Source organism: Balaenoptera borealis (genome assembly GCF_965194805.1).
Source record: "Balaenoptera borealis genome assembly, chromosome: 16".
NCBI lineage: Eukaryota > Metazoa > Chordata > Mammalia > Artiodactyla > Balaenopteridae > Balaenoptera > Balaenoptera borealis.
The window spans coordinates 88,542,371-88,567,799 of NC_138872.1; the positions used below are offsets into that span (position 1 = coordinate 88,542,371).

Here is a 25,429-nt window from a genome sequence, read left to right on the forward strand (position 1 = left end):
CCGCCCAGGCGCTCCCCAGGACACGTGCCAGGCCACCCCCGCCCCACCTGAGGGGCACGGCACCCCCGCTGCGTGCACAGGGCCCTCCCGTACAAGACCGAGCCCTCCCCAAGCAAACCAGACACGAGGGCCGGGAGAGGAGGCGCGGCAGGGCCTGTGCTTTATTGGGGTCATCTCAAGGTACACGGCGGCCCGGCCGGCACGGCCCCGGCAGCCCCAGAACACCCAACGTGCGGCCCCTCGGCCTCGGCCGGAGCCGGGGGGCCCGGGTCTGGACCCGCATCGGGAGCCGCACCCGCCGCGGTCCAGGCCGAGTCCGTGCAGGTCCGCGGGCGTCAGTCGAGCTCGATGGGGCTGCTGTCGTCCTGACTGTCCTCGCCCTCCTGCTCCGAGGAGCCCATGAGGCTGCTCAGAAGGTTCCCTGGAAGGAGGCGCGCGGCGCTGTCAGGGCCACGGCCGCCCCTCGCCCGCCGCCCGGCCCCCGGACGCCGCCTCCTCCCGTGGCGCCGTGACCGGGGCCTGGCGAGGCAACAGCAGCCGAACCCCGGCGCCCCATCCGGGGGTCTCGCCGCAGAAATTTGTCTGCTGCGCCCGGAGACGCAGGGATTCTGCTGGGGCCGCGGGGGAGAAGACCCAGGTGCCCGTCGAGGGGGCACCGCACGGCCGCCAGGACGGGCCCGGGAGGACCACGGGTGGCCGAGCGGCAGGTGAGTCGCCAGTGACCGAAGTCAGACGTTACAGTCCCAAAGGCTGCACATAACAACGTTAACCGCCGTGGGCCTTGTCAAGATGGACACTCCTTTTTACCGAATTTTTATCCAAAGAACTGTCATGTCAATAGAAAAGCAAAGTTTAAAAAGTGCCCTAAACCGACTCGCAAAGGGGAACAACAAACAAAGGGCCAGCAGTGCCCTCAGGGTAAAACCCTCCTCGCGCTGCAGTGAACTCGGCCCAGTCACCGCACCTGGCGCCGCTGCGGTTGGAAGTTCTGTGGGGAAACGCAGAGAGTCAGACGGGAACGCAGTAGCTGACAGTCACGGCAGCCCGAGACTGAACATGCTAAAATGTCACCACGACTGTGGACGGACAGGCGCTGCAGATGCCCGAGGTGTGGGCAGGAAAGGACACAGCCACCGAGACGAGTGGCCGTGACACGAGAGCCTGGAGATGGGAAGTGGCCCCCCACACCTTCCACTAAACCTCCAGACAGACCCAGTTTACAGGTAAAAAGTCCAACTTGCATTTAAGGGGAAACAGTTTATAAAATAATCTGGGAGACAGGAAGACCTTTGCACGGAGCACAGTTTGACGATGGCCACGGAAACGACAGACGCTCATTCCACCCCCCCACGCACACACAGAGAGCCCCATGAGGCAGGGCCACAAGCAACAGCACAGCGGAGCAGCGTGACCAAGCGCCGAGGGGCTGCCCCCCCGGTCCTGCCACTGCAGGCCGTCTGATGTCTGCAAAGTTCCCACCGGGAGGAAGCTAAGGAAACCTAGCACTGCCTGGCCTGCAAGTCACCATGGGACAGCGGCAGGGCTGGGTACGAGCCTGCCACCTGGACTCTGTGAGACAAGCTTTACCTATTCAAAAATAAAACTTAGAACACTAAGGAGGGCAATACCCACTTTTAAGTGCAGGACTACACTGGTGCCCACCCTGCTGGAGGGCAGGAGGCCGATTAGGACTCAAGTGGTCTCGGAGCCCCGAGGCTGCATCAGAAGAACGGGCAGGACGCGGGGAGGTGGCCTGGCCCTGAGAGGCAGGACCAGCAATCTGGCCACCAGCGCCTACCAAGACTGAAGCACAAAGAAATACATACTCTGAATAGACTCTAATGAGTAAGGAGACTGTGTAATCTCTCCCAACAAAGAAAAACCCTGAACCTCACGGCTTCACTGGGGAAGCTACTGAATTAGTACCACCCATCCTTCCAATACCAAACCCAGACAAGACACTATGAGGAAAGAAAACTACAGACCAATATCCCTTATGAACACTGGTGCAAAAATCCTCAACAAAATACTAGCAAACCGAATTCAGCAGCATAGTGAAAGAATCAGACACCAAGACCAAGTGGGATCTGTTCCTGGAATGCAAAGATGGCTCAACATGTGAAAATCAATCAACATGATACACCACAATAGAGTGAAGGAAAAAAAACCAATGATCATCTCAAATGATGCACAAAATGCATTTGACAAATTCAACACTCTTTCATAAAAACACTCACCAAGAAAGAACATAAGGAAACCCTCTCATATTATGATGTAATACAAGGCATATATGAAAAACCCACAGCAGACGTCACACTCAACGGCGACAGATTCAAAGCTCTTCCTCTGAGATCAGGAACAAGGCAAGGATGCTGCTCCCACCACTTCTGTTCAACATGGTACAGGTGACCCCTGAACGACACGGGTTTGCACCGTACGGGCCCACGTATCGTGCATGTTTTTCTATATGCATACTAAAGCACTACCTGGTCCGCAGTTGGTTGAATCCACAGATACGATGGGCCAACTGTAAGTTAATACACCAATTTTCAACCGTGCAGGGGATCAGCACCCCTAACCTCCATGTTGTTCAAGGGTCAACTGAACCTCAAGTTCTAGCCAGAGCAATTAGGCAAGAAAAAGAAATAAAAGAATTCCAAGTTGAAAAAAAGTAGTAAAATTATCTGCTTGCAAGTGATATGATTTTACTTGTAAAAATTTCTGAAGAGTCTACAAAATAACTTATTTACAGAAACAATTCCATTTACAATAGCATCAAAAAGAATAAAATATTAGTAATTAGCTTAACCAAAGAGGTGAAAAATTGTACAATCAAAACTACAAAAAATTCCTGAAAGAAATTAAAGACGTAAATAAATGCAAACATCCCATGTTCCTAGACTAAAAGACTTAATATTGTTAAAATGTCATACTACCCAAAGCAATCTACAGATTGAATGAAATCTCAAATCCCCAAAACATTTTTTTGCAGAAATAGAAAAACCCATCCTAAAATTCATACGGAATCTCAGGGGACTCAAATAGCCAAAACAATCTTGAAAAAGAACAAAGGTGGAAGTCTCACACTTTCTCATTTCAAAATTTACTACAAAGCTATAGTCATCAAAAGAGTGTGGTCCTGGCATAGAGACAGACATCGACCAATGGAATACAGAACCCAGAAATGAATCCTCGCATATATGGTCAAATGATTTTTGACAAGGGTTCTGTGCCCACTTGATGGGGAAAGGACAGTCTTTTCAACAACTGGTGCTGGGAAAACTGGAAATCCACATGCCAAAGAATGAAGCTGGACCCTTATATAAGTAAAACACCACATAAAAAAACCACCTCAAAATGGATCAAGGACCTAAATGGAAGACCTAAAATAATAAAACTCTTAGAAGAAACCACAGGGCAAAAGCTTTGTGACACTGGATTTGGAAATGACACCAAAGGCAGAAGCAACAAAAGGAAAATAGACAAATTAGACTTCATGAAAAGTAAAATATTTTGTGCATCAAAAGACAATCCAGGGAGTAAAAAGGCAACAAGGGAGGGAAGGATGAACAGGTGGAACACAAGAGAATTTTTCAGGGCACCACAACGACTCTGCACAATACTGTAATGGCGGATACACGTCCTCACACCTTTGTCCAAACCCACAGAACGTAAACACCAAAAACGAACCCTAATTAATGTATCAATGCTTTGGACCTTGGGTGATAATGACACGTCAATGCAGGTTCACCCATGATAAACGTACCACCTGCTGGGGATGCTGATGATGGGGAGGCTGCACCTGTGGCGGGGAAGGGGTATTTATGCGAAATCTCTGTACCGTCCTCTGAATTTTGCTGTGAATCTATAACTGCTTTAAAAAAATAAAGTCTTAAAAAAATAAATAAAAAAGGCAACCCACAGAATGGGAGAAAATATTTGCAAATCATATATCTGGGAGGGAATTAATACCCAGTGTAGAGAACTTGTAAAACAACCAACATGATTCAAAAATAAGCAAATGACACGAACAGGCATACACACAAATGGCGAATAAGCACGCGAAAGATACGCAAAGTGCTTAGTCACTAGGGAAATGCAAATCAGGACAATCAAAACAGAGACACCACCTCAGACCCATTAATAAGATGACTACTGTCAAAAAGACCAGAAAACAGCAACTGTTGGCAAAAATGTGGAGGAACTGGGACCCCTGTGCCCTGCTGTGGGAGCAGCTGCTGTGGGAAAACAGTGTGGCGTTTCCTCAAAAAATTAAACAGATCCAACAATTCTGCTTCTGGGTGTCCCAGAAGAACTGGAAGCAAGACCTTAAGGAGATAACTTGCACACCCACATTCACAGCAGCCACAGGTGGAAGAACCCAGGTGTCCACTGAAGACGCAGTCTTATCCACACGATGGAACATGAATCAGCCTTAAAAAGGAAGGAAATCCTAGCACCTGCTACAACAGGGTTGAACCTGACAGTGACATAAGCCGGCACAGGAGGACACTGTGTGATGCCACTTATGTGAGGTCCCTGGAGGTTCACAGAGACAGAAAGTAGGGGGTGGGGACTGGGAGCCAGTGTTTAATGGGGGCAGAGTCTCAGTTTGGGAAGACGGAAAGTTCCGGAGATCCGCTGCACAACAGTGTGCATGTAGTTCACACAACTGTCCTGCGTACTTAAACACGGTTAAGGTGGGGAATTGCACGTAATGTGTATTTTACCACAAAAAAAAGAAATCTGGCTTCGATTCTGTGGCCAACGGAGAGGGACCCCAGGGGACGATTATTCATCGGGGGCCCTACGAGTTCTGCTTGGGGAACACGCAGGGGGAAACAGCTGGGAGCCCGCAACCCTCCTGCTGGCACCGGGCCCCGCTCCAGGCCCCTGCCTGCTCCGCTCCCCCGGCCAGCACACCACGCTCTGGGCCTCACCCACAAGCCCCCACTACGAGCCCCCGACCCACGGGCCCCTCACCTAGCAAGCCTCCGTAGGAAGACGTCTGCTTGGGCGGCACGCCGAAGAACAGCTGTCCTATCCGGTCGAGGTACTGGAAGAGGCACAGGCGTGGTCGCGGAGGGCGCTGAGCCCGAGGCTGCACGCGGACCCCGCGCAGCGTCTCTCCCCTTCCCCCTCCGGCGGCTGCCCGGAGTCGCCGGCTTCAGCCCGCCCCCCGCCGCTCACCTCGTTGTACATGGGGTCCCGCCGGAGGGACGGCTGGTACTGCTCACACAGCACCGTGAACACCGTCAGCTTCCCCCTGGAACAGGACAGAGCGCGGCATAGCCGATGCCCACGCAAGACCGAGGACGTGAACAGAAACCACACGCCTCTACACACCCACACCCACAGGCACACGCACGCTCACCCACACATCTCTGCGTGCCTCCACGTACACGTCTACGCCCCTCCGCACAAGCACGTGCACACGCCTCACCCACACGCCTCTACACACCCACACCCACACGCACACCCACGCTCACCCATCGACGGCCAGCAGCAGAAACCAGATGAAGTTGAGCAGGGGCTGCACGAAGGGAGGGCCGCTCTCGATGGACGGATGTTTCCGTGTGTACGTCGTGAACACCACTGACGCGCTGCTTTTGTTTTTTAAACAGAGAAACCTGGAAATAACATCCCAGTGAGTGGGCACACCTGACCGGAGGAGGAGGAAACAGGTTTCTACAAGCGCCTGCCCAGAGGGCCCTGTGCCCCCGTGCAACACCCCGAGGGCACCAGCCACCCCAGGGAGTCCCAAGGTTTACGGCCAGGGAGAACTAACTTGACAAGGTGACATGTTCAAGGTCAGCAGATCCAGGAGACAGCGGGGCGCCCTGAACCTGTCCCACACCTGTCTGCCCCTGCCCGCGAGAGCACGGTGGCCCAGAGGCTGCCCCGGCTCCTGTTTCCGCCCCGTGGAGGACGTGTCCACGGCCGGACTTTACTGTGGTGCACGCCCTCGACAAAGACGGATGGACGAGAAAGGGCTCACGCCAGAGGAAACACTGGCACCACATGCCAAACCCAGGGCCAGCGAGTTCTGGATTTTAAACAAGTTTCGTTTTCAAAGTCACAGATTCAGCAACAAGTGGTGACTTGTGGGAGCTCGGAAGCTCCCCGTCCACCCCAACTCATGGGACACACCCCATCCCAAGGCCCGGCCACCAGATCCAAGTGCTCTTCTGGGAGGGAGGAATCTCATCGACAAACACATGGTGGGACAAACACATGGTCCACTGGGAAGGGAGGTCAGGCCCCAGGTCACCAAACGTGTGCTCTCGGCTGTGTGACCCCCACAGGGTGCTCACGCCTCTGGCGACGCTGCTGTGTTTCAAAATAAATTGTCGGAAGAAAACAAAAGAGGAGGAGGCCCAACTGGGACAGAGAGGCAGAGACACAGAGCTGAGGCGGGGAGCGGGCGGGCGATACCCCATCACCGCGTCTGGATGCACAAAACACCTGGGAAGGCAAACGGCCTCTGAACAAAGGCTGTGATGCACGCGTACTTCACACCCCAGGAGGCTGAAAGTTTGGTGAATGTATGTGCCCTAAAAAAGCAGTTGCACAACACTAACCAGCGCCCCCAAACGTGATACATAAGGGGGAACAGAAAATCAGTGGCAACAAAACGCTCATTTAAAGCACAGGAAGTACTTCTACCACCAATGGAAACATCACAAGGCGGCCTAGGGGAGCTGAGGGCCACGTCTGGGGTGCCCGGAGGTCAGCAGCAGGGTCACAATGGGGGACGTGAGCTGCGTGTGGGACGCTGAGTGACTGCAGGCCTGTCCTCACGCGAGGCTCAACCAGAGGCCAGCCCTGGACCCCAGGAGGCCACGGACGCAAGGGCCGGACAGCAAGCGGGTACCTACTGGAGGACAGCCTGGGCCACGAACATGTCCACCTCGCTGCGGAAGCCCCGGGCCGTGGAGTACTCCACCAGCATGTCGGCGCAGCCCTCGCCGTCGCTGGAGTGCAGGAAGTGGTACCGGGACTCGCAGTAGTTCTGTTCTGCGGGGGCAGGCAAGGAGGCCGCTGTGAGTGCCCCCTCCTCCCCCCGCCCCGCAGGCAGGGAGGACGGCGGTCCCACGTCATCGCCGCACTGACGTCCACCCGGGCTGTGTCCCCACTCAAGTCGGGGTCACCTGGGAGTCGGTCAGGAAGGCGGCGTCCCGCCAGTGGGGCGTGTGCACAGCGGAGCCCGGCGGCCCTCTGGGCCCCGAGTCCGCCGTTCTGACAGGAGCCAGGACAGGGCTGGACGCCGGCTCTCCAGGCACGGTGCTTCCTCTGCTGCTCCGCTGTTGGGAGCCTTTGACTCTAAACCGGCTACTGAGCTCTACGTGGGTTCTAACGGTCTGTTTTCTTGAAAAGCGACCAAACTCCCAACCTCCCCAGTTTCACCTGGACACACACACCCCCTCCTCCCCCGTGGATCCACCTTCCACGCCGATGGCTCTCGCCCAGAGCGACTCGACCCCTCCTCCAGACACAGGGAAAGGTCTGGAGCCGGTGTCAGCCGTCACAGCTGGGGGGCTTCTGGCACCTAGTTGGGGAGCCCAGGGATGACGCCCGGAGTCAGCAGTGCTAAGGCAGAGACCCAGCTCCAGGGCAGCCCCCCAGTTCCCACTCACACGCCGCACCGGCTCCCTCTCCTTCAGGACAGAGGGCACGCCTCCCGGGCTAGGCCTTCTCCCACCTTCCACCAGCACTCTCCTCCCGCCTGGGCACCCCCAGATCACCGCTGCCCCCCAGCATAGGCTCCCAGCGCTGCAGGGCGACCTCGGGGAAGAGCCCGCTCTGCGTGGCTGCATTTTGTTGGTCTCCTCTCCCTCCAACCCCAAGAGCGACCTTTTGGTTTTAGAGCCTCCACGTGAGAAGAGAAATCCGGCAGGTCACCAGGCACCCTCAAGCCCCGGAGAGGCACCCGCGCGAGACCCCAGTGGAGCGGGGACACCGAGGGCAGGCAGGTCTCCCACGGCGCCCTGCACAGCATGGCGGGCCCCGGGCCACACCCCACGCCTGCCCGGAGGCCACCCACCGCCGGGGCCCTGCAGACACCCCTCAGCACGGCCTCCCATGGCGCAGGGGCCCGCTGGCCTCACTCGCCATCTGTGCCTGACGCGACCCCTTAAGATGCTTAGGTCTCGAGGTTCAAACATTCAATGTTAAATATACGAGAGCTTAACAGCGCTCGACCCCGGCGAGGCCTCTGAGCAGGCGCCACACGCCCTGCTTCGCGCCAGGCGCCGGTCCCGCTAACACGGGTCCCGCGGACACGGGCCCCCTCCAGCTCTGCCTGGCACCCTGGCACACAGGCTGCGTGAGGCGGGTGTGAATCGAGGTACTGATGCTGCAGGCGGCCCGCCCGGCCGACGAGGCAGTGCGGAGGGCGGCTGTTGGCTGAACGGATCCGCCGACAGAGCCCCAGCACGGCGTCCAGAGGTCTAGACGACGGAGCGTCTAGACCTTCCAAGTTCCCACAGCCTCAGACACACGCGGTCGGGCCCGCTCGCGCGGTCCCAAGGCACCTGCCCAAGGTCGCCGTCCCTCCGCCTGCCCCCGCCCAGGTGACGCCCGTGAGGACGAGGCACAGAGTCGACCTGGCCGGCGGGGCCCAGACCCCTCGGCCGGCACAGCTCCCTCACACCCGCCCAGGAGCGGCTCAGGCCGCTCCCCTTCCTGTGCCTGAGCCCGGGACACGACCCCCTCGCGTGGACCGAGCAGCCCCCGCAAACGCTCACTTAGAGGACAAGAGAAGTGCTGGCAGAACGCCGGCAGGGGAAGGACGTCCTGGAAGGAGGCCCCAGCGCGGGGGAGCGGGTGGCCCGTGGGGGACCGGAAGCTCCAGACAAGAGAACGCGCCGCCCACCCGAGCGCAGCAGGTGTTCACACTCAGCCAGACGCGGAGGCCGTGAGACTCAGAGGGCCGCCACCCCCCAACCCCCGTCAGCAGCGCAGATGATTTTAATTGATCCGAACAGACCCCGCCAGCAGCGGCCCCGAGAGCATCAGGAGGGCCGCCTGTTCCCTGGCCCACCTGCCCGCAGGAGCCCCTGCCCAGCCACGGGCCCACGGCCTACCTTTCCACAGGGTGAGGGCCAGCAGCTGGTGGAGCCGGGGGTGGCCCAGCTTCCCGGACCCCCCACTGGACCACTTCAGGGCTCGAGACACAAACGCCACTCGCTCCGGGGAGTTGGGATCCATCAGACTGAACAGCTTGGCCAGACTTTCTGCAAACGACACGCACACAAGCCTGACCCAGAGGGACCCGTGGCTGCTTCTGATCTGTATCGTGCGTCTCACAGAAGTGAATTAAAAACAACTGTTTCACGTTGAAAGAAAGCGGAGAAGTGGCAGGCACAGCGGTGGGGTCCTGGGGCCACCCCGACCGTCCTCACCGTGATGCCTCCCCACAGCTGAGCCTGCGTCGGGGAGCAGAAGGGAGGGGGGCTGCCCCAGCGGGGATCCGCGTGCGCCTTTCCGGCCGGGCAGCTCGCAGAAGGGCTCGCCCAACGGGGCAGGGGCTCCAGACCACGTGGCACCCACCGCGTGCCAGGGAGGCTGGGTGCGTTTGGGGGGGGGGGGGCGGGGGAACGGTACGGTGATGTGGCAACGGCACGCGTGTCCACTCTGTCTCACCCAGCAGCTCATCGACCACCTCGGCCTCCGCCTTCTCCAGCGACTCCAGGACCAGCATGGACAAATCAGCCGCACTGTTTTGCTATAAAACGTACAAAAGGACTGTCAGTGGGAAGCGAGGCTCTGGCCCATTTTCAGAAGACGGTGAGGTTGGGCAGTGGCTCTGGTTTCCAGTTAGAAACTGGCGACCGACTGCACCTAAGAGATGGTTCTGAGCACCAAGGCCACTAGCCCTCAGGTCCCACACCGGTGCTGGGACACGGGGACGCTCGGCCCAGGCTCCCCACCAGGCCTCTCCCTGGACGCCCCATGCCAACCCTGGCCCCGGGCAGACGGCTCACCTGGCCGTGGCTGAAGAACAGCAGGGCGCCTGAGCACATGAGCTCGCGGGCCTCGGCGTGCTTGCTCTGGGCCATGTACCTGCACAGAGAGAAGGGCAGGGCCGGCCAGGTCCGGGATCTCACAGGCCGCGAAGCACGGCCACCCACTCACAGGGGTGGTTTCGGAGATCAGATCCCAAAGATTTGGCATCCGAGCAGGAAGCGAGCACCCGCCCCACATACTCCTCCGCTGAGAACAGAGCGGAGCTGGGCTTCGGGTCCCGAGGGCTCCTCCCGGAGCTGCCCCCGACCCCCGTCTGTCAGGCTTGGCGCTGGGCGCCCATGGCCCAGCCCTTCCGCCCACGAGGCACCCCGGGGCAGCAGCAGCGCCGGCTGACGACAGGGTGCCAGGCACTCTCTCCGCCCAAACGGGCCAGGAGCCGGAAGCAGAGCCTCCCTGCAGCTGGGCAGGGGTCTCAGCAGAGGGACCAGCGAGGGGCCGGGGGCCACTTCCAGCTTCAAGCCCAGGCCTGGCTGTGGTGAGGGGCAGCGAGAACCGGGCGAGGGCCACGTGCTGGGGCCGAGGGCCTGCCGTGCTGCCCCCTCTGCTGCCCCCTCCACCCCGACCACTTTCCACCTGGAACGTTTCTCACCAGGGACGGAAGCTGGGAAAAGCCGGCTTCCCGAACTGCAGACGGACGAGAGCCTCACAGGCAACTCGGCACACACAGGACAGAAAGGATGCCCCGTCCACGACAAGTGAGACGGACGTTCAGGGGGGCAGGGCCAGGCCCGAGCTGAGCGCAGGACACCGAGCCCACTGGCTGCACGTTCCTCTCAGGGAGGATCAGGAAGGAAACCCGCCCAGCCGGTCAGACCTGCGTCCCGACCCAGACAAGCGGAGTCAGAGACGCACGCCGCCCGCAGGGGCGCCGGAGACGGAGACGGGGGGGGGGGGGGGGGGGCGCCCGCTGCCCTCTGGCTCGCGGCCCGAGGCTCAGGCGGGGACCAACCACAGAAAAGGGCTTTTCTGCACCAGCCTCGTCCCGGTCAGCCCCCGGGGGGGGACCAGGAGGAGAATCCCGCACCCCGAGGAGCAGACCGGGGCACCTGTGGGTCGTGGGCACGGAACGGGGGCTTCTGGAAAAATGAGCCCTCGCACCGCCACCGGCACAGACGTCTGGACGGTGGGCACGCCTCCTAAGGGACAGTCACGCAGCCTGGGGACACGACAGGGCTCCGGACTCTCCTCCCCGAGGCACAGCAAGAGATGAACGCCTAGAAAGTTGGGGAGGGAGCAGAGCCCCGAGAGGCAGACAGGCTGGATTCCTGGGGCGGCGGCTCCGGCTCCGGCTCCCAGTGACCTCCGGCTCCCAGTGACCGTAGCCACACAGCCCTGGGCAGCCCTGCCCCGCAGGAGGGCCTGGAGCTGCCCGCCGCGGGTCCAGGAACGCTGGAAACCCCGCAGCAGTGACAGGCACCCTGAAAGTCCGACGTGCTCGCTGGGCACCGCAGAGCCCTGGGAAGGGCGGACGTGGCTTCCCGGTGCCCGAGCCGGAGGGGACGGGGTGCCACCGAGGCCTGGGGGCTCAGAGCACCGCCGCCCCTCCCCCACCGCAGCCCCCCCCACGCGCTGCGTCCGTGCAGTCGTTCATTTCGCTTTTTTTTTAAAAAGCAGAGCATAGACACAAGCGTTAACACTAACGACGCAGACGCAGTGTCCACCTCACGCCCTCTCCCAGGCGCTCCATCCTACCCCCAGGTGGTTGAGAACACAGGTTTGAAGTTCCTCTTTCAAAATATTTCTTCATTTAAGACACAAAACATCCACAATCGACACTCATCTCAGGAAAGCCCCTGGGCAGCGAGGCCCCTTTCACAGTTAAATCCCGGCGGGGGCAGAGGCCCCTCCAGGCCACGGGCCACCCTACAGAGCAGTCGCCAAAGTACCAATAACCCATCAGGCCTGGAAAACGGACCCTCTCCCGTCCCGGCAGAGAGAAGGCTGAAGAGACAAGGGAGCGCCCACGGCACCCGCACCTTCGAGGAGACGGAGCTCGGCCTCTCTCAGAACCATTGGCTCCTGCCCCGGCTGCAGCACACACCCCCCCATAAGTCCAACCTCCCGGGCTGCCCAGTTCCTCCTCCCCCTCCTCAAACTGCTGGGGGACACAGTGTAAGTGAATTAAAATAGCATACACTGCTGAACTCATCCCACAGGTGAATGGGTAAACTGTAGGCCACCCATACAATGGAACACCACTCAACAATAAAAATTAACTAATGATACACATAAAGGTGACTCTTGAGATGATCATGCTGAGGGAATTCAAAAAGCCAAATAAAAAAAGAACATACTATACAATTCTACTTACATAAAATTCCAGAAAATGCAAACCCATCTACCATGACAGAGAGATCAGTGGGTGCCTGGGGGAAGCAGTGAAAAATTCACTGTAAAGGCAGATGAGAAAGCTTTCGGGGATGATGGGTATTTTCAGTACCTTGATTGGTGATAATTTCTTGGGTGTGTACATATGTCAAAACCTATAAAGTTTTACATTTTATATAAACACTTAAAAGCACTTATTTATAGAAAGACATAAAAAGAGCAAAGCTGACTTCTCAGGGCCCCCGTGCAGAGCTCTAAACCAGGGCTGCAATCGCAGGTCCGAACGTGGACGGTACCCAGCAGAGACAGGGACAACTCCAGGCCTTTTCAGCTGGGCCCCCGGACGGCCACAACTGCTACCGCGCCTGAGTCCACCGCATCCCCCACGGAGGCCCACCGGAGACCACTTACTTCTCAGCAGCTCTGAAGAGGTGTAGGAACCCCTAAAAGATCAAAGAGGAAGCCAAGGCTCAGAGAAGAGATTCAACAAGTTGTCCTGGATCACAGGTCACAGAGCAGAGGGAGAATGCGAACCCAGGTCAAGGCCGGGCTGGTGGACAGCCTGCATCTGCCCCCACGTCAGCACAAAGCACACTCTGGGCACAGGGACTGGCCTCTTCAAAGCTAATCAACAATCACGTTCCTGGTACAGCAGCAACTGCAGAACTGGCTCAAAACAAGGAACGCCGTGTTTATCTTTGGGAAGATCCAGTTTTGCTGACTAGTCACTGGGGCAAATACTTATATAAAAGTCCCCAAGAAAAGCAAGCACCGGGACAAATCTTGAGCGCTACGAAAGCTCCCCATCACACAGATCTGACTGGCTAAGCCGCCAGGCCGAACGCTCGACGTTACAGAGCTTAAAGCCTACTCACATCTTTAGCTCATCCCGTGAAGACCAACCAACTCACCCCTACCTGGTCCTCTGGCGACAGAGCTCAAACTCGGTCTGGGACACGAAGCGTTACGTCTAAACCCAACTACAACCAAAGCAGAAAGTACTGCCAGAGTTCCCAGAATATTGATTCAACTTACTATTTAAAGAAAAAATTTAAATCTAGGCCCAAATGGTGTAACGCAGGCATGACTGCCTTTAGATATCATAGCAAAATATTTGCTGTTCTGCAGCAGTTTAGAACGAAAAAGCATTCCACAGAACAGATTAAATCCTCTAAAACTATCTTTAAATGCTAACGAATGTCTCAAATGCTTTCTGGCAAGAAACCTGAAGGCTAACAGAACGTGTGTAATATACAGGAATGCCTTACACATGTAAGAACAACTAAAAAACTATAGCAGTAGCTGCATGACAGCAGAAACGGTGTGACACACTGCAGTCCAAAAGAAAACTGAGCTAGGTTTAAGAAAACCTAAATTCCTAAGGCCACACTAAAAAAAGACATTTTATTTAATCCAATATATTCAAGCATCACTTCAACGTGCGCTCAAGAGTTGAAGGTTCCTAACTAATTACCTGACATTTTCTCTGCTTTAAGTCTTTGAAGGCCGTGTTTTTACCCTCACCGCCCAGGCCGTTAGGGACTCGCATTTCAGAAGCTCAACTGCCGCACGTGGCCAGCGGGCAGCGCAGGTACAACAAAAATACCGGCTTTATGGGAACAGCTGGCTTAGTAACAAGACACTCGGGTGAGCAAGGGCTACACAACAAGACGAGAAATATGTTTACAGCCTCGCGACGGGACTCCCAGAGGCAGGAAATCCGTGGAACTCGGAGCTGGGGCTTCAAACCCAAAGGCGCTCGGGTCGGGGCGGGGGAGGGGGAGGGCGGTCTGGGCCGGGGACTGGGGTCCGGAGTCTGCGTCCGGGGTTCGGGTCTGGGTCCGGAGTCTGGGGTCTCGGCCAGGGCTTTGGGTCTGGGTCCGGAGTCTGGGGCGGGATCCGGAGTCTGGGCCGGGTCTGGGGTCTTGATCAGGGGTCTGCGTTGGGTCTGGGGTCTCGACCAGGGGTTTGGGTCGGAGTCCAGAATCTGGGCCGGGTCTGGGGTCTCGGTCTGCGTCGGCTTCCAGAGTCCGGGCTGGGTCTGGGGTCTCGGTCTGCGTCTGAGTCCAGAGTCTGGGCGGAGTCTGGGGTCTCGGTCACGGTTCTGGGTCGGGGTCCCGGGTCTCGCTCCCGGGCCTCGCTCCCGGGCCGCAGCCCTCCCCCGGCCACCGCACGGCCCTTGCTCCCACCGCCCAGGCGACGGGCAGCGGCGCGGGCCAATGGGGGCGCGGGGCGGCGCGGCGCGGCCAATGGGAGGCGGCCGGGCGGAAAGCCCTGGAAGGCGGCGGCCGCGGCGCAGTGGCTACCTGAAGAAGAGGGTCCGGTACATCTGGTGCGCCTCATAATAGTCGCCCTTCTCGACGCTGGCACGCAGCTTGCCCTCCACGCGCTGGACGCCGCCGCGGTTGCGGGCGCCGTTCCGGGCGCTCTCCTCGGCCATCGCCGCCGCCATTGGGCCGGCGCTCCGCGCAGGGCTGACGCTGTCGCAGGCGCGGTCGGCGGCGCCTCTCGGCTTCCGTCCCGGCGGCCGCCCGAAGCCCTCTACGGTGGCTCACGAGGAGCCGCGGGCGGTGCGCGGGCGTCCACGTGACCGCGGGGCGGGCCTGCGCAGCCTGGGGAGGGCGGGCACACGACCAAAGGGAGGGGATCCGGAGAGTGACGGCGCGGCCTGCAGACGACCGCGGGGGCGCGGCTGAGGGCGGCACGTGACCCCGCGGGGCGGAGCTGACGCTACAATGGCGGGCAGGCAGCGGGGAGATTGCAGCTCTGGCGCGGGGAGGGTGGTCTTTGCTGTAACTGAGGCCGCTGAGGTATTTAGACTTTCCAATAAATACTTTCCGGGTATGCCGGCGGCTCGGGGTCCCGGGGCAGCTTTCCCACTCGGGCGCTCGGGATCAGCGCTCGCCCCGACGCCCGAGACCCAAACACGCCGCTCTTCTCTCGTAAGTGGTTCGTGTGGAAGCGCGGAGACACGCCCGCGAGCGGGGCGCGCACGGCGGGGACGCACGCGGCTCCGAGTCCGGCGGCCCGACAACGCGGGCCGGATGCGCTCCCGGCCCAGAGGGGTCCTGGGAGGGGCCGCTCCACGCGCTGTGTTCCCCTCCCTCCCCGCCCGGGGCAGAGACAAAGCAGGTACAGAAAGGAACACACTGTTTATTGTTCATCTGAAATATCACATGCATTTTTTTAAAAATTAAAACTCTTTATTTAAACGTTTCGATAGCATCTTACCAATTTGGTGGCAGCGAAAGAAGCTCAACCAATGACAAATATTTTGAAAAGCATTTACAAAAATACATTGCACAAAGTCCTATCTCTCATCTTTAAAAATAAATTAATATTCAAAATATTTCCACCCCATCTCCCAAATTTAGTTTTATATAGGAAATTTTGATTTATATATGTATCCTTTAATATATGAAACATCTGTATACGTTTTACCCAACTTAACTGCATAGGCATTAGTTTCAATTCTAACAAGAGTGAAAAAAATGCTAGTTTATGTAGTTTTTGTATATCTGAGGACTGTTGTGCAATATACGTAAAACTCTTCAGAAAACCAGTCAGCACCATCATTTTATCTTTTTCTGAAAATACAACATTTATGGTACACCAAAAGACTGTCTTAACCCAATAAAACTTAAATAATTTTTAAGGTAAAACATCTGTAACACTTTAAGTGCCTTGCAGATATCTCATTTATAAAGTCTGCTCAGTAAAATAGTCAAAATATTAAATACTAATTATAACCAAAGCAAGTCTCACAGGAATTGAGAGAGAATGGCCAACAGCTGTAATAAAAGGCAAATCCCAACCAGAGCCAGTGCAAAGTGCTGCTGTAAGAAAACCTAATCACCAAATGTCCTGGTTTCATGAATTTGCCACAATCATGGACAATCTCCTTTAATAACCATCAGTGGAATAAAAGCATAAGCCTCTGAAAGACTTAAAGCATGTTAGTGTTTGCTTTTCCAGAAAAATTCAAAACAAAACCTGAACATATCCAAAAGATTGGATTTCTTGGTTCCTATTCATAGTGTGAAGTTAAAACTGCAGGGAAAATCCGATGGGATGAGCCCAGTGGAGACCTGAGAACTCTATTTACATGTCTGTGTAGATCCAGACCATCCCCTTTCGAAGCAGACCCACTTCAACCTGCAAAGGGAAACTCTCCAGGGTTCCTGAACAGATGTTCACACGCCAAGACCTGACAGAAAATCGTTCTCAGAAGTGGGAGCAAACTAGGCAGGAGAACCCGTTTTCATTACTTCCCCACCTAGTGACTTGAAAGAACTACTGGTGCCGAATAGAGGAGAATCTCACCCTAAAGAAAGGGAGTTCAGAACTCTGAACTTTGGTGACACTGTTCTTCCCTGAAAGAAACGTGTGCTGGGTTGAACACATATCTGCCCCAGAAGGTCCTTTAAAAGGGCCAGTGAAGGCCGCTGTCAAGGCTTCAAAAACACTCCAAACCTTTTAACTTCCTTTGCTTTGTTCCTGATGTCAAGCAAATACAAAGAGTTTTATGTTCAAAAACAAATCCCCCAGGCCAAAAGTAAGTGTCTTTGTGAACCATACATTCAAATGAATTTCCACAGAGACCACCTGTAGCTAGCGGGTCTCTGAGCCCAAGCAGTCAACATGCAGTGTTTCCTGTGGACAGAACAGCAAGCTGGGCGTCAGCATTTATCGCTGCCACGCGCAAGTCCTGCTGGCAGTCAGTGCGTTTATTTCAGGGGTGACATTATCCTGCTCTCTGTATGCCCGCGTCCAGGAAGGATTCCAGTGTTCCAGGCTGTCCCAGTATATATACAAAATGTACAAGAACCGTGAGTAGTCTCTTTACTTGATAGGCTCTCCATGAACTCTGAACCGGTAAAGACATGTGTATTCGGGATGGCCCCAGTTAGAAAAAATCCGAAGTTCCACTATTTGGAAAGCTCTTTCTGGTCTTTTCTGCAATTGAGGAGGGGGGGAAAAAAAAAAAAAATCACAGTTATTTCATATTACTACCACCAAGCCCAATCACTTCCCCAGGTAAGAGATTTGAGATTAAACAGCCAAGTTGGAGATTAAGCTTTTAACGTGAACTACATCATCTATCACAGGACACAAAGTTCAGGTGAAACTCTTGAGAACTCATCACCTGTGACACATTTACGCAGAACAAATTATATACTAAAAAGGCTCATTCAGGAACAAAAGCTAGGAAGCTCAGATCCACTTTCTCAGAAGTTGGCCCTCACACCCTGTGGGCACTTGTGTGAGTGTTGGCAAGTCCTGTGGACGCAGGCAGCAGTGAGGAGACCCGGGAGCCTGAAGCCTGTGTGAAGCGCAAGGATCCTTACCGGGGCAGGGAACATCTGCAGTGACTCCCCTTCTTGGTCGTAGGTAAACTGTCCCAGGAGCTGCCCTTCTTCTTGATTCTCATTTTCTAATCCCTGAAACAAAACCATCTAGTCACCAAATAAAGGAAAAACGGTAGTGAGGTAACTGAGAGAGGGAAATTACTGTTCCATTAAAGTAAGGCCCTCTGTGTGCTGGGCATTTTATTAAGGGCTTCTCGCAGATCACAAAGCCCGTGAGGCAGGCATTATTCCTCCCGTTATACAGATCAGGAAAACTGAAGCTGGGAGAGGGCAGGCTAACAGGTAGCAGAACACACTCAACACCCGCGTGGCCCACTGTAGCCCTCCATGCTCCCAGGCGGAAACCCAGGGGCACGTGATGAGCCTGGGGAAAGGAGAGCAGGTCAGCAGAGTGTGGGGCCCCAAGGAGGTCACTCACACAGCCAAGAAGACAGGACGGGCGCCGGGGGGCTGGGGGACAGGAGACAGTGTTTAACAGGGACAGAGTCTCAGTTTGGGAAGATGACAAGCATTCTGGAGATGACAGTGGTGATGGCTGTACAACAGTGTGAATGTACTTGATGTCCCTGAACTGCATGCACACTTAAAAACGGTTAAGATGGTGAGTTTTATGTTCTGTGTATTTTCCCACAATAAAAAAGTAACCAGTAGGAAGTACAGGTGACTAATTTGAATGTCTGTTTCATAAAGGGAAAGGACTTTCTAGGTACGAAAATGCCATGGAAGAAATTACAGGTAATGAGCAGGTGTAACTAAACACAAAATTAAGACCGACAGTGGGAAGTATATCTGTAACAGAATAACACGATTAATATTTTTATATTAAAAAGCTCAAATATTCATAAGGAAACTAAGATACCGAAAGATAAATGAATAGAAACAAAACCAGAATCTACAAAAAAGGAAACATGCATGTGAAATACATAGAAATGTAGATTAAAATAAGATCTATCAAATTAGCAGAGATTTAGAAAAAAAGAGGACTCAATTAGAAAGGGAACTACAAGATAAAGAACGCTTCTCATACTAACAATGCGTATGGTGCGATGAATCAAAGGCCCCCTTTGAACCCCTGAAACATAATGCCACCTGAGTGTCTAGCCTGAAGGATCACCAAAAAGCGAAGAGGCTTATCCTGACACGTGGGGAGTTGAAATAGTCAACAACGGCGAACTGGGGGTGTGGACAAGGGCACCCTGTGCTGCTCTTTAAAGAAGCGTGTGGAGATCACTTCACACCCTGTGGGTGAGCGGGGCAAGGGGTCCAGCGTGGGTGACGGGGGGTGGTGCTCTAATGTATTCAGACGTCAGATGCTGCTGCTGTCTGTACACCTCAAACTGGTACAGTAAAGTTCACTGCCATGGACAAGTACTTAATGGTCAATTTGTTTCTTTAAGGCAGGAAGTGAAATTTTATGAATGGTATTGGGTCAACTGCACTTCTTTTTCGGCACACGAGATCTTAGTTCCCCAACCAGGGATTGAACCCGTGCCCCCTGCAGTGGAAGCGCAGAGTCTTAACCACTGGATGGCCAGGGAAGTCCCTCAACTGCACTTTTTAAGGGAAAATACCAGTGTTAATGGTGACTTCTATAGGTGCTGGGATTCTGGATGTTCTTTTCCCAACGTCCTCATTCTGTTCTGTACATTCAGCCTCACGGTGTTGTCAGAACAGACTTTACGGCCGAGCAGATGAGAGGCCAGTCCTCCCACAGCCGGGTTGTTGTCGTCGCCCGGCACCCCATCCTCCCTCCCTGGGGAAGCCCTGGAACGTCTCCCTCCACGTTTATTGGCTACTCAGAGGTCAGCGGGCAGAGGGGAGAACAGCGACACCGGTACTATTCTCAAGTCCCCAGCCTTCGCAGGGCTCATCTCCAGGAGGTTCCCAGACGGGCTGAGGAGGGGCCGCCCCGGGACCGGGCGCACTCACGTAGACCGCGAAGTCCTTGGGGGCACTGGTGATGTTCCCCGTGGGCGACAGAGTCTTTGGTATGTGCTCTAGGGTGAAGGTGGTCGGGTGGATCTTCATCGACAGCCTCACCACGAGGTACCCCTGGGAGCCTTTGAACGCCCAGCAGTTCCCTGGATAGATGTCAGGCTGGGGAAAAGGCAAACACTAAAACTCAATAGCTGAACAAGCTCTTAACCACTCGAAAAACAGGAGCAGTAAGAGAAAAAACTGGTTAATATTAGGGGCGGGGGGGGAATATGGAATTTTTGCTGGTAAGAAATGGTCGTGAGCGAAATCAAAAGACGAAGTGAGGCAAGGCGTTTGTGACTTAATCCCAAAGGGCCACTGCGTGCAGCGTGAGGCGAGCGCTGAGTCAGCCAGAACCTTAAAGAGAAAGGGCGGCACACACATCTCAAAGACACACAACTCTAGGCGGTCCTCAGACAGGAAAAGATGCTCCGCCCTGCAGAACAACAAGAAATTACGAACTTAAATGACGTGGTGCCACCGTGTCTCATCTCACAGATTGCCAGTAACCCTGAACCGAACAAAATCCGCTGTGCACGCCGTGAGGACGCGCACTCTTGCACACTGACCCCGTCGCTGGGGGAAGCAGCGCTGGGCAAGAGCGCGCATCGGCGTATGCGGCCGCCCTCTGACTGACTGCAGAGCCACCTCCGGCCGAGCGCGTGGGCACAGGCACAAGATGCAGAGGCGGCGCACACTCATCGTGAGGGCACTTTTAACAGCAACAGAGGAGCCACGAGCCCACGCCAGGGCTTGGTCAAGTCGGCAGAGCCGCGTGTCTTCAGAGGCCAGGACGACGGGGGCCCCCACTCCCCATTCATTCCGATGCCACGCGTGCGTCTCCTGCCCCTCCAAACACGCCGCTGCCCACCTGCGTGAGGGGCTCGGGCCCTTGGCACAGCCCTACCACCCGCAGCGGCTGCCGGGCTCCTCTGCGCCCTCTCAGACAGGCCTGGACCTGGGCCGCGGCGGAGGGGCCGGCCCTGGACCCTCCGCAGACTCTGGCTTCCAGCGAGCAGCCCCTCACCTACGACTCACAGTTCCTCAGTCCCGGCTCTCCCGTCCAGGGTGCCGTGCGGTTCTCCCGAGAGGATGTTCCCAGCAGGCCCGCCTCCACTTGCCCCTTCACATCCACCCCACCTAGGTACTGGCCGCTACCTAAGCTCCAGACCCAACCTGCAGCCCAGGGACAAGGCTGTGGGCCTGGGTGACCTGCTGTGGAACGTCGAGACTCCGGAGCCCTTCGAGCTCTAGGGCGGCCCTGCAGCTTGGGGCCAGGGGCGGCGGGGTCAGTCCAAGCAGCTCAGACGACAAAAGCCAAGCCGGGCAGCCCCCAAGGACAAGACGGCCACTAGGACGGGACTGGAGGACCCAAAACGTGAGGTTCACTGACCCTGACTTGATGCTCAACTCAACTCCCGACTCGGATCGGATTTGTGCTTTTTAAGTGAGAGACGGCTACTGTGTGGATGGTTCACACAGAGGGAGTTATTGGAACTTCCTTCCAAAACTGTCATTAACGTAAGGCAGCTCGTTAGCGCCGAGGTCCGGTGAACGTCTCTGAGCGCTGGAGCTCTGTCCCTCAGTCCTGTGTGGGCACAGCCCGGGGCGGTGAAGGCGCCCAGCGCCTCTGCAGACGGCACCAGAGGACAGGGCCCTACGGTCCCCTGAGCAGCCGTGGGTGCGACGTGCAGAGGGAGAGGGACTCCTCCTGACGCCACCTGCGCGTCTCCACCCGTTCCACCTCCTGAAACACCGAGGAAGCGCAACACACGACCTCCTCGTGGAAGGCCCTCCAGCTCTGACGGTGAGCGACACCCTAGAGAAATGGGTGAAGCCAGACACAGGACAGGATAGGCGGCCTCGCCTGCACCAATCAAACACAAGCAGAACCAACAGGTGGCATCGGAAGTCACCTTTGAGGTGAGAGGGGGCACTAGGGGACCTAGAGGCGCTGGGACTGTGCTCCTGGGTCCACAGACGTGTCCGCCTGATGCAGAGGCCGAGCTGGAGACCGAGGAGCCGCACGCTCCAGCTTACATGTCAGCAAGAAGCTAAACAAGCACACCCCTAAAACGGTCTCAGCCGGCATCATGACTGTGCCGGAGGCCTCGACACGCACACGATGATCCGGACACCCGCTCACCTGGATGGCCACGCGCGGGGACTGGGAGAAGTACCAGAGCGGGACGCCGAACAGGCTGATGAGTGCGGTCTTGGTCTCATACGTCTCAGAGCAGCGGGTACTCAAGATGCTCCCACCTACAGCAGAGTTGAAACGTGTCTCAGCATCTTATCCCACTGTTTCGGAAGCAATATCACTACCCACCTGTAGAGATTTATTTGAAATGTTCTAAAAATTCTCACGTTTCTAACTCATATAAAGAATCTTCTACTTGAAGATCAGCTCCATTCTTAATTTTACTTTTTCCAAATTCAGTGTCAACAGTTCACAACTGCTTTAGGACACACAGTCCCTACCGCCAACCAAAGGCTTAAAATACTGGGCTCCCCCCCCGCCACTCCAGGGACAGCGACTCTGAGTGAGCTTTTGCTCACGTTGTAGAACAAAGAGCAACGCATGCAACCAGGCACCAGCGTTACCTGTCAGGTTTTCCAGAGGACCTACGTAATAGGCCAAAGCGATCAAATATTATGACGATTACCAATTGCTGGGGTAATAGGAAGTTGCTAACAAGGACAGGGTTTCTATTTGGAAATAAACAGAAATGTCCTGGGGCTTCTTTGGTGGCACAGTGGTTAAGAATCCGCCTGCCAATGCAGGGGACACGGGGTCGAGCCCTGGTCCGGGAAGATCCCACATGTCGCGGAGCAACTAAGCCCGTGCGCCACAACTACTGAGCCTGCGCTCTAGAGCCCGTGAGCCACAGCTACTGAGCCCGCATGCCACAACTACTGAAGCCTGCGCGCCTAGAGCCCGCGCTCCGCAACAAGAGAAGCCACCGCAATGAGAAGCCCGCACGCTGCAACAAAGAGTAGCCCCCGCTCGCCACAACTAGAGAAAGCCCGCGTGCAGCAACAAAGACCCAATGCAGCCAAAAATAAATAAATTAAATAAATTAAAAAAAAAAAAGAAATGTCCTGGAATTAGATAGTGGTGACTGTTGTACAACATAATAAATATACTAAAAGCCATGAAACCGTACACTTGAAAATGGTGAAGTTTGTTATGTGAATTATACCTCAACAATAATAATAATAATAATAAATAATAATAAATAATAATAAAATAATAATAAAAAGAGTGTTAAATAACAAAGTCCACTTTGCCAAAGCAGGTCAAAACAACTTGGTGTGGGAAGAAACATCAACTAAAATAAATTAAAAAGAAAAACAAAAAAGTGAGTAATAAAACTAAACAGTCCTGAGTAGTCTGTATTCTAAGAGCCAACAGTCCCTAACCTGGCTGCACATGACAACCCCTCAGAACGCCTGCAAACGCGGCCGCAGGCCCTTTTAGAGCTTCTCACCTGGTAACGGGCGAAGGGATTGGATGGGATGGAAGTTTAAACAAGGAAACAATGTGATTTTGACATAGCTGATCAGTAGGTCCAAACTTCTGAACCACTGAATTCTTTTTAAAATATCTTACTCTCATTCTAAAAAAGTGTCTTCTTAAATACGGTGACTCACTTTTTTCACTTAAAAAGAGCCAATATATGTTTTGTTCAGTAACAGAACATTCAGTTCAGCCTTGTCAGGATTATCAGAATTCTCAATTAATAACATACCAACCTGTGAGCACTCATTATGCCTCTAAGAAAAAATGACAACTACTGGTCCCACTGAACTGTTAAATCGTCATTTGATGTCTCTGAAAATGATTTCTTCAGAAATCACTGAATTTCAAAACACAAAACTAAAATCACTTAATATTCTAAATCAGTCATTCTAAACAAAATATACACAAAGAGCAGTCAGCAGCCTTACTGACTTGTGACGCTGGAAGAACTTGGCGGTATCCACCCGGAGCAGCAGCCTCCTGCCCCGTCTGTTCAGCCCCCGCGAGAGGGTGAGTGATGGGGACGGGCCACAGCTCCCGCGAGGCTGGCCTGAGCCCCATCGCCTGATGCCCTGAACGGCTGGGGCAGGTAACCGACACTCACTGTGGGCTGACGTCCCCACCCCTCCCACAGGCCCTCACCCTTTATTACTGAAGTGTTATCAAGAACCTCCTTTCCTCCGAGAGACCGTATTAGTCAACCAGCCCTCATCTGCAATTCCTAAGTTTTAAAAATGTAGAAAACCAAGATTTTCTCTAACACGTATGGTGGCAAAATGCTCCCTGAATTGACATGACGTCATTCCCGTTTTCACAGCCGTGTTCCCATGTGTGATCCGGGTGTGCTGTCCTGGACGCCACTGAGGGATGGTGACAGAAGTCCACGGACACGATGCTTCACTAAACCAAGTCTGGTTTATCCAATACATCTGGTCCAGGGCCTGTGCCATGTCCACGCACCACTTCCAGACTCAATGGACCACTTCCCTGAGGAACCAGAATAGCACCCCCAAACTTCTCTCCATTCAGCTTGGCCTATGCTGCTCTAGGGTCAATTTCTTTTTACTGGACTTCTATAATTAAAAAGACCCACACACTTTACAACACACAAGATCATAAGTGAATAATCAATAATTCTGTGGTGGTAAACTCTCATATGGCCAGAAAAACCTAAAAGCCACTGAAATGCCCCCAAACTGAGATTTTGCTGGTGTGTGTCATCTCACAGGCTCACCCCCACAGCTGACGCGTGAGCTGCAAGCACAGCCACCAGAGCTCCTGGGGGACCTGGCTGTGCTCCGAGGCAGAACACTAGGGGCTCACCTAGAATAATGCTCTTTCTCAGATCTCTGAAAGTTCTAACAAGCTCCCTACTGTTGGGCGTGGGGCAGGTAACAGCCTCTTGAGTGGCCTCCCGCTGGTAGTAGCACTTTTGGGTCAGGGGTCTGGCACTCACCCCCGGACTCCAGGGCGAAGTCCACCATGCCAGTCTTGTCCTGGGAGTACAGCCTCAGGGCGCTGTTCACGATGGCACGCGCTTGCTGGGCAGTGGAGACACACATGGAGACGACCCCAGAAATGAAGGACAGGTTTTCAGTTAACTCTCTTTGGGGACAACAGGCACGGGGGCTGTCTCAGCAATCCCAAACCTCAGTCCTGCTCTCAACTGTGGGGACCCCCAGCTCAGACACAGGCAAGAAAGTCTCAGAGCCGGAACCCCCAGTGCCATAAAAAGTGGACAAAACAAGGACTAGCGTTAGAGATGGTAACTTGGGACTGTATTATGGGAAATTTTTGTGTAAACCCAGAAGGTATGTGGCCACCCAGGGAGACCAAGTCTTTGGGACAAAAAGATTAATAAAGTATAAAGTACTCCTAAGAAGTAGTTTGACAACAACAACAGCTGAAGCTTACCCTTCCTGGCACCCTGCATGGTGCTAAGCACTTTTTATATCATAATCACATCCCTAGAACACCATTCGCAGAACAAAACATCAAAATCTGCTAGCTTGGGACTTCCCTGGTGGTCCAGTGGGGAAGACTCCACACTCCCAATGCAGGGGGCCCGGGTTTGATCCCTGGTCAGGGAACTAGATCCCACATGCCGCAACTAAAGATCCCGTGTGCTGCAACTAAGACCCAGTGCAGATAGATAGATATAGATAGATAGATAGATAGATAGATAGATAAATAAATATTTTTT

The 25,429-nt window shown here is 54.8% G+C and overlaps 2 protein-coding genes across 13 annotated transcripts in view; both read right to left on the reverse strand.

Annotated features, from left to right (window-relative positions):
* Positions 1-129: 129 nt before the first annotated feature.
* On the reverse strand, positions 130-14,902 carry GET4 (guided entry of tail-anchored proteins factor 4). Of its 2 annotated transcripts, none has more exons than XM_082360649.1 (9): positions 14,664-14,902; positions 9,987-10,065; positions 9,646-9,727; positions 9,087-9,236; positions 6,879-7,017; positions 5,490-5,630; positions 5,191-5,266; positions 4,984-5,056; positions 130-421 (listed from the first exon to the last, which is right to left on the reverse strand). In XM_082360649.1, exons 1-9 carry the CDS (start codon positions 14,807-14,809, stop codon positions 336-338), a joined length of 972 nt encoding a protein of 323 aa, XP_082216775.1. In that variant the 5' UTR covers positions 14,810-14,902; the 3' UTR covers positions 130-335. The 2 variants fall into 2 exon arrangements, with proteins under 2 accessions (XP_082216775.1, XP_082216776.1); XM_082360650.1 differs by lacking the exon at positions 14,664-14,902 and adding an exon at positions 10,619-10,841.
* Positions 14,903-15,494: 592 nt separating this feature from the next.
* Positions 15,495-25,429, reverse strand: part of SUN1 (Sad1 and UNC84 domain containing 1) — a 53,835-nt gene continuing 43,900 nt past the window's right edge. For all 11 annotated transcript variants that reach the window (XM_082360612.1, XM_082360610.1, XM_082360603.1 and 8 more), the window contains 5 exons: positions 24,683-24,767; positions 21,850-21,965; positions 19,656-19,823; positions 17,706-17,798; positions 15,495-17,313 (listed from right to left, as the gene is read on the reverse strand). In XM_082360612.1, coding sequence (XP_082216738.1) covers positions 17,200-17,313; positions 17,706-17,798; positions 19,656-19,823; positions 21,850-21,965; positions 24,683-24,767 — 576 coding nt within the window. In that variant the 3' untranslated portion in view covers positions 15,495-17,199. The remainder of the gene's footprint in view (positions 17,314-17,705; positions 17,799-19,655; positions 19,824-21,849; positions 21,966-24,682; positions 24,768-25,429) is intronic.